Source organism: Corvus kubaryi, unplaced genomic scaffold (genome assembly GCF_017639235.1).
Source record: "Corvus kubaryi isolate FWS band 111438036 unplaced genomic scaffold, C.kubaryi_AGA036_p1.0 split1-37296, whole genome shotgun sequence".
In the NCBI taxonomy this organism is placed as follows: domain Eukaryota; kingdom Metazoa; phylum Chordata; class Aves; order Passeriformes; family Corvidae; genus Corvus; species Corvus kubaryi.
The window spans coordinates 2,055,909-2,064,082 of record NW_024582075.1 but is presented as its reverse complement, the minus strand read 5'-3'; the positions used below and the strand labels follow the sequence as shown (position 1 = coordinate 2,064,082).

Sequence of the window (8,174 nt, the reverse complement as noted above, 5' to 3'; positions counted from 1 at the left end):
GGCGGGGCCGGGGCCGGGGCGGGAGCGGCCCCGCGGCGCCTGCGCGCGGTTTCGGTTCCTGCGGCGGCGTGGGGAGCGCTCGGAGCGGCCCGGGCACGGCGCGGCCTGCGGGGCTTTGCGGAGGCGCCGGCGCCATGGCTCCCGTGCTGAACCTCAACAACGAGGTGAGACACCCGCGGCCTCGGGGCGCCGGCGGGAGCGGGCCGCGGGGACGGGCCGGGGGGACTCGCGCCGGGGAAGGCCCCGCGGCGGCCGGGGGAAGGGCCGGCGCGGCGGTCAGCGGCGGCGGATCGCCCTGCGAGCGAGCCGGCTCGGGGCCGACCCTCCCCGCAGCCGACGTGGCCGCCTGGAGCGGTAGGGAGGGCCCCATGTGGCCCCAGGTGGCTGCCGCCCTCCCTCGGCGTGGGGAAGCGCATCCCATCGTGCTGGCGCTCAACTGTGATGAAAACAAACGTCCGTCTTGTGAAGTTAAGCTACTTCTAGGGGAATGCCGTGCGATTTCGACACGTGTGCCTCCGTGCGACGTCCTGCCCATGAGTGTCATTTCATCACGCCTGTCTTGCTGTGTTTGTGTTCACACTGAAGTTTTGCAGCTGATTCTGGCGGACCCACCAAAGCCCCAGCTGCCTGCCTTCTGATGGCAAAGATATGGTGTTGCCTTATTTTCTTGGAGAGGGAGGGACTGAAAATGAAAAATTACTGGGTTACAGCTAACTTCTTCCTGTTCTGCAAGAAGTTTGGTGTTTCATATTTATTTCAGAATATGTTTTTCCTCTTTACATTTTGGTTCGGTTGAATTCGGTTATGAGTGTTTCACTTGTGATGGGTTTTGGTTACACATTTGCAAATCATTGTGCCACAATAAGCCTGACACAACTAACACAATCTCTTTTTAGGTGTTGCACCAACAGTTTAGAATAGCTGGCAGTTCTGCTGAGCATATGTGGTATGAGCACCTGCACTTGGCACTGTACTCTTCCAGAATTCCTTCATAATTAACAGCTTGGTTACAATTTGTTATCAGCAGAACAAAAATTACTTTGTTTTAGGCACGTAGTAACTTGGAGAGGGGTTGATTTCCGAGTTGATTTCCTGGTCAAGAATTTAGTGAAATGTAGCCTCTTCATCAGGGAAAAAGTTTGATAGTACATAAAATAGAGATATTTACTCAGTAGTTATTGGTTCTTGCTGTCAACAAAGGTAAGGTCAGAAATGAGTGATTTGACACTGAAATACACCTATAAATCACCAAAGAAAGAAGAGGGTATTTCATTCATTGTTGTAGCATGGACTTTTTTCTGATTGATGCAAGTTTGTTTCATAGTCTTTCGCCACAAAGATGCTAATATAACAAGGGATGAAAACAGAAGCATTAGTTGACTGAGGTGTTCTTCAGAAAAAGAGTACAATGAGTTTCTATACAAAACATTGGAAAATTTCAGTAAGGACAGTGGGAATGTCATTTCATCTTATACTTCAAACATAACCTTCTCCTGAGAGGGAACTGAAAGTAAGTTCTGGAGGAGGTAGCTTTCACCAGAGTTTCTACAGAAAGTAGACACTCTGTAATAATAGGTCCATCTGAGATGTAAGGTAGGACAGAGAAAAATCCTGGATGCCATCTCTTCCGGAGGGACAGAAGATCAGTCTGACTTAGAGTAGAGATCTAGCATGAATAGATTAAAAAGTGTTTTCCGTTTCTATGCAGGTGCCCTTTTGTATGTGTCAGAGCTGTATTAATTACCGTGGTGATTAGTCATAAAAAGAGAGATAAGTTATTTACCAATACCTGGATATTTCCTATCTCTGTAGCAATACCTTCTGTGTATTTGTTCCAGAGATGCCCTTTTAAGAAGGTATCTTAAGAGTAAAAGTCGTATCTTCCTCTACTAGACAAGATGGAGGAATTTTATTTAGGACCATGTTTAAAGGAATAATTTTTGAAAATGCAATCTGTTAAATAAACTTTCCTTGTGTATTGTTGCAACTTGCAAAGGGAAAGCAAATGACAGAGCAGCTCTATACTGTGCACCTTCAGCTTTTTGCAATCAGACAGTACTAGGGATCATGCAGATTTTTTTCCCCATTAGGCTTTATACTGTAGGTATGATATTTGTTGCAGAGACAACCTTTTGACACTTATATAGCTTATAAACTTGTTTATCTTTGCTGGATTTACAGGAGTCCAGTATCTGAAGGAGGTCTACAAGAAGGCTGGAGAGAGACTTTTCTTGAAGGCATGTTGAGATAGTACGAGAGGGAATGGCTTTAAATTGAAATAGAGTAGATTTAGATTAGATATTAGGGAGAGGTTCTATGCTGTGAGGGTGGTGAGGCACTAGTGTATGTTGGCCTGTGAATATGTGGCTGCCCTGTCTCTAGAGGCGTTTAAGGGCGAAGTTGGATGCACTCTGAGCAGCTTGGTCTAGTGGGAGGTGTCCCTGCCCATTGCAGCAGGGTTGGAACCATGTGATCTTTAAAGCCCCTTTCAACCTAAATTGTTCTATGAAATTCTGCTGTGTTATGCTTACGTTACATATTTCAGGTTTTAATTCTAGCGAAGAAAGACTTCTGCTGTTAATGAACATAAAATACCATGTCCTGCTGAATGGTGGAATCTTAAGAAATTCTAGGATGATAAGATTTCAAAAATTTTTTACCAATTCGTATTTCATTTATAGGAAGAGCAAATAGTCTTAAGACCAGTGTTTCTCAGTGGTATAAACTGGCACTTTTCTTAATGTTAATTGGCCTTTTTTTTAATTGCTTACTGGTTTATGTTTCATATTAGTAGCTAACAAATACTTACAAGTGTCAAAAAAACTTACTTGTACTGTAGTATCTACTACATGAAGTGTATATGTGCTTTGAAACTAGATGACATTTAATTGCATGATGATTGAGTGGTGACGATGATGATTACTATTATTAAAAAAATTATTTAAAAAAAAAAAACAGTGGACTGTGATGTCTGTCTGCTTTTTCAGAGCTTTTGAACTCACTGGCTAATTTTGGAGAAATTGGAAAGGAGTAGAGTCCTCAAAAGTTGTTGGGCTTTGTTTATTTTTTAATTATAATTTGCTTAAAGAATAGTACCTCCATGGAGCAATATTGTCCCAACTCTTCTGATCTAATAAGGAACAAAGAATAAAAATATTGTACTGTTGAGGTGACTGTATGAATGAGACATTTGATGTAAGTGTACAGTGTTAAGGATCCAGCATGAAAAGAGGAAATTGCAACTGTTGTGGTGAGGTGAAATAAGACAGAAAATAATATGAGACCAGTCATAATAATTCATTCACAAATAATTAATTTAGACATTTCATTAATCTTTCTTCTCATGGAAAGTTGTTTATAGCAATGTAAATGCTTCAAAGTGTCACATTATTTCCATGTTAACAAGTAGGACTTGTGCCAAAAGCATATAAAAATTTTCTTCCTCTTTCTTTAACTGAATATATACCTAGATAATAACAGAAAAAAAGCAAGGTCTTGGCAGTACCCACAGTCAGCAAGGTCGAATAATTTTAGAAAGCCATCTTGCTGCTAGTAAGTAGCATGGTACAGTTTCAGTGTGACTGAAAAACTGAGGTTGAAAAGGGTTAAGAAATTACAATTCTCTCGTAATTCAGGCATCTTATTACTGTATGGGATTGCTGCATTTTGACTACTGCCCAAGGGAGAACTGGGTGGGTGCAGAGGAAGTAAAAACCATAAAAAGTTGGAACTAAGTGAAACAGTGAAGACTAGAGTTTTTGGGAAAGAAGAAAATGCAGTATTACCATTTTCTATTCGCTGCATTCTTTGATGCAAAGGAAAGCATAAGTCGTAGAATGAAAATTTCAGTTTTGCAATTCCATATTCACTGCATATGATCTTACTTTTGAAGGAGTTGTCTGTATTAAGCCTAATTGTATTCTCCTATTGTGCTTACTCTTACAAGCATACAGACTGAAGGAATCATTTTAAAAACTCGTTGCTGTCTTGAATAAGTTTCCTATTTTGAAAAGCTTTCTAAGAAATTTCAGGTGTCTTGCCACAGAATAGCTTCCAAAGTTAAACTTTTCTGGAAACATTTGCTAGATGGCAGCACATAATCATCAACTGCCATAGAGAAGGGCAGGTTTAAAGGGAGATAGCTCATATTTAATGTGAAAAATTGTCCTTGTTGATCAGCAGTATACAATAGTATGAAACAGAAGCTACAGATATCTAGGGGTTTTTTTCAGAACCTCTGTTTCTTAAATTATGTTGTTCTGGTTTTACTGTCATAATCTGCCATCAATACTGTATTATTGCAACAAATACATTTTTCTTCCTACCCTTCTTTTTATTTTTTTTCCTTTGAATGATACTCTGTTTGCCGGTACCTCAAGGAGCTACACTGCAGAAAGCTCATTAAGCTAATGCAAATGAAGTCTGTATAAATTGTTTTAAAAATAAGTGTTCTAATGTATACCTACATGAATGCCGTAATGGCTGAAGTTGAATATTAGTAAGGTATTGTATTATGTAAAGCAAATTCATAGAGTTGAAAGTCATTTCTGTCTGTGGGACGTGAATCAAATTTCTCAAACTTGATTGGATATGGAAACTTTGGTATCAGGTGAATTTTTCTCTTAAATTTGTAGTAATTAATTTCATACAGACAAAATAATTTTTCTCGGTATTTACAAAGCTATGAGTTTTAGATAGTAAAAGCTGGTGTCTGCACAATGCTTGTCATCCAAGATAGAATTGTTCTTTTTTCTTTCCTAAAAGGTAGAGTTAAGATAAAACCATATCCTGAGAATGATGTGTGTGCACACATATTTTTCAGTCCGCCAAGCAAAGTCCAGAATTAAAATTGTTATGTAGGGAGCTTAGTAATGAAGCTCAAGGTGATTAATTCCATTCATAGTGTTTTGGTACAACAGTTTGTATTGTGATACTCTATGTGGCAACACTTAGCTCTTCTACTCTTTAGATTCAGGGCTGATATCCTGTCCTCTGATTTAGCTGGGCAGCAGTTTAGGTGAATAGCACATTTAGAAAGCAGTCTGGACATGTGAATTAAGAATTTAGATTGGTGTATGGCAAAGTTGAGTATGAGTAGCGTGGCTGATAATGAAAAAAATCAGAGAAAAAGCCATGGGGAGTGACCTTATGAAGAAGGACTGACGTACAGTCTCTGGAAGTCTGAAACTGGAGTCTTGAGTTATAGCTGAATTAATTACTCAACTATATATAATTCTCTGTAATCTTGTCTCTTTTATCACAGGTCAAACAGAAGTAAACGTATATTCGGAGATTCTTATATAAAGACTGAGTTGTCTTGGTGTAGCATGGGTAGATGTTGTGTTTGTCCTTAGGTGGTCACACACAGCTAAGATACTGAAATTGCATTTATACATGCCTTCATTCACAAATTGCAGAAAGTTCAAGTACATCCTTTTATAATTAAATAATTTTTGGTGACCAAAGCTTCTGTATAGCAGTAAAGAGAACGTGGTCTGAATGGAGTATCAGGAAAGATTAGAGAGGGGGAAATTTGAGTGGGTCATTCATTCTTCCTGAAGCTGAATTGACTTCTGTAACTGAGAACTGCCTCATGATTTTTGTAAGGTGCACTAAATGTAAAAGATCTGAGTACTTACCATGCTAGTCTTTACTGTATTATATATTTCTGGATTTTATACAGTAGGTCCAGCATGCTTGTATAAATATTTTTGAACTGATACCAAAAAAAATTAACTTAAATTTTTTTTAGTCTTTGAATGGTCACCATTTTTGCAAGAAGCATTCTGTACAAAGTGAGTTTAAGACTTCACTGTGGTATTTATTTGCAGTTACTTAGGATCTTCCTTATTTTCGGCCTTCTTTAGCATTATGTATGACTAGCTTATCACTTAGATGTGATATACCTCTCTGTGTTTTTGTTGACTTAGGATGAAATTAGACATTTTGTTTATTAATGGTCTGGTTTTTTCCCCACATTTTATTCTATAGAAACCAAGACAGTTTTTAACATTGAAGCGCCTTTTTGTGGAGAATTGCTTTGCAGTTCAGACAGATGTGACATGCCCCTGAAGGAGTGCGATTCTCCAGCTGTGGTTTCTTGAGCATCCGGACTTGCATCTTCTGATTCTGGGGCTTCTCACTCTCCTTGCTCTTCACCCATTCCAGCCACGTGGTCTTGCCTCCCTCTTCGGTGATCGTAAGAAGTTTTTTGCTAGGGTAGCTACAGATTGAAGGTAGCAGGGTCTTACAAGTGAGTGGGAGCAGCAGTGAGTGGGATGGGACCAGAGGAGAAGTGGAGAGATGGACTGTGCCACCACCATGAGTGAGCTGTTGCTTGGCTGATAGACGTGCTGTTTTTCATCTTAAGTATTTATCTCTAAGTAGTGGCTTTCTGTGAAATAAACGTAAGATTTGGGGAGGGTGTTGAACTAGCAAAACCTAAAATAGGGTGATATATAATGTGTAGTTATGCTGTCCGGCTGGTGTTCGTTACAGAAATTAATTAGTGATCAAGGCTGTTAAGGCAGGAGAATTAGAAAGTTCAAAGGGGAAGCCAAAGGAGCCCCTTACATTTGTCTAATCTTGATAGCTTTACATAGTAAGTTCATAGGAGACTAGTTACAAATCAGCTTGAAAGAAGAATGTTAAAATTTCAGTGATGTCTAGGTATATAGGTGCCTAAGATGCTCTGTGGTCAAAACTGAAGCTGTGGCTGGATATTGGTGCTGCCAAAACCTGTTTATCCCTGACTAACTTGTTATCTTAAATACTTCTTGAAGTTGGTCATACAGTCTCTTCTATGTTACTAAGTTTATGTTTATTTTTTGGGAAATGTGGCTCGGGGTATATCAGAGGGGGAAAAAAATGGTCTCTTACCTGTTGCAAAAGAACAAGTTTGCAGTCCGGTAATATTTGAGTTGCGTTTCCAACAGTAATTAGGGAACTAACACTTGGGCCTTCTTGGGCTTTCTTTGAAAATGCTTTTCACTATCATGGACAAGTTGATGGGAGCACTCAGGTTTTTAGTGTATTAGATCCAAAGATCCAAATGGCTTCTATTACCTAAGGTATGTTGTGATACTTTAAAGTATGTTCCTAAGCCTTCCTTACGCTGATGAAAAAGAAACCTAGATGGAAACTTTCAGAATAACACTGACAGAGTGCTGTAGACATTACGGTGTGTAAAACAGTTTGAAATACTGGGCAACCAGTCCAGTGCAGTCATCCAGCATCTCACTGAAATAAAGTAGCTACCCTTAGAGATCTATTTGTGTGCTATCACCTGGGCTGTGTGGTAATCAAAGAGTCCCTTAGGGCAATTTAATATTTGTGTCTGCTGTCTTTATATAGAGGGGAAGTGAGACTTGAGATGAGGCATCTGACCAGTTATCTGGTATTGGACTGAGCTGTGAGATGTCTTAATGCTCATAATCCAAAATATAGTCTTGTCTTTTAAGGCATGACACTGTCTGATGGGGGAAAATACTTAGTTTAATGGCTTAGTCGTTACAAAACTTTCCAGTAATTGAGAAAGCTGATGTATAGGTTCCCTCAGTCTGAGATGAGTTGAATCCTGTGAATCTTGATGACCAGCAGAGTGCACTGATCACAAATATTAGCAAGCACTGTTGCTGGGCTACTGTCTGGCAAAGAAGGGCAGTTTTATGGAGTGAGGGGAGCCTGGTCATGTATTTCACCAGTGGGAGCATTTCCGTGGGAAAAGTCCTTGGCAGTGCTCCAAGGGCTGCTTATCCAACAATTAGTATAAAATACATGAGTTCCCTGAAAGGAAAAACTGGAAGTCAGAACTCTTTACTCCTGAGAAAATTGTTCTTGCTGGTCTATAGATGAGTTCTCTTTTGCTATTTTCTCACTGGTTTATGAGCCTTATTTCATCCAGCACCTATACAGTATGCTGACCAAGCCATTTTCTTGAAGTAGAAGTGTTTACCCTAGACTCCTATCCTAGGTTTTTAGTTCTCTTAAGTGTCCCAGCATCTAGGCTGTTCCTCAAATGGTGGACACGAGTTCTTGTACTCTTCTGAGCTATCTGCCAGTATGGTTCAGCTGTATCAGAGAGTCTCTGTCTCTTGGTCAACTTAAGCCAGCTTTAGGTTCATCTGTGACCACTTCAAAATTATTCTTAAGGTAGAGTGGCCAGCACTTGGATA

The 8,174-nt window shown here is 39.9% G+C and overlaps 1 protein-coding gene across 2 annotated transcripts in view; it reads left to right on the top strand.

Annotated features, from left to right (window-relative positions):
* Positions 1-41: 41 nt before the first annotated feature.
* SRFBP1 (serum response factor binding protein 1) overlaps positions 42-8,174 on the top strand; it is a 71,145-nt gene continuing 63,012 nt past the window's right edge. Inside the window, exon 1 of one of the 2 annotated variants that reach the window (XM_042013245.1) lies at positions 42-164. In XM_042013245.1, coding sequence (XP_041869179.1) covers positions 135-164 — 30 coding nt within the window. In that variant the 5' untranslated portion in view covers positions 42-134. The remainder of the gene's footprint in view (positions 165-8,174) is intronic. The other variant, XM_042013244.1, reaches the window with a different exon arrangement.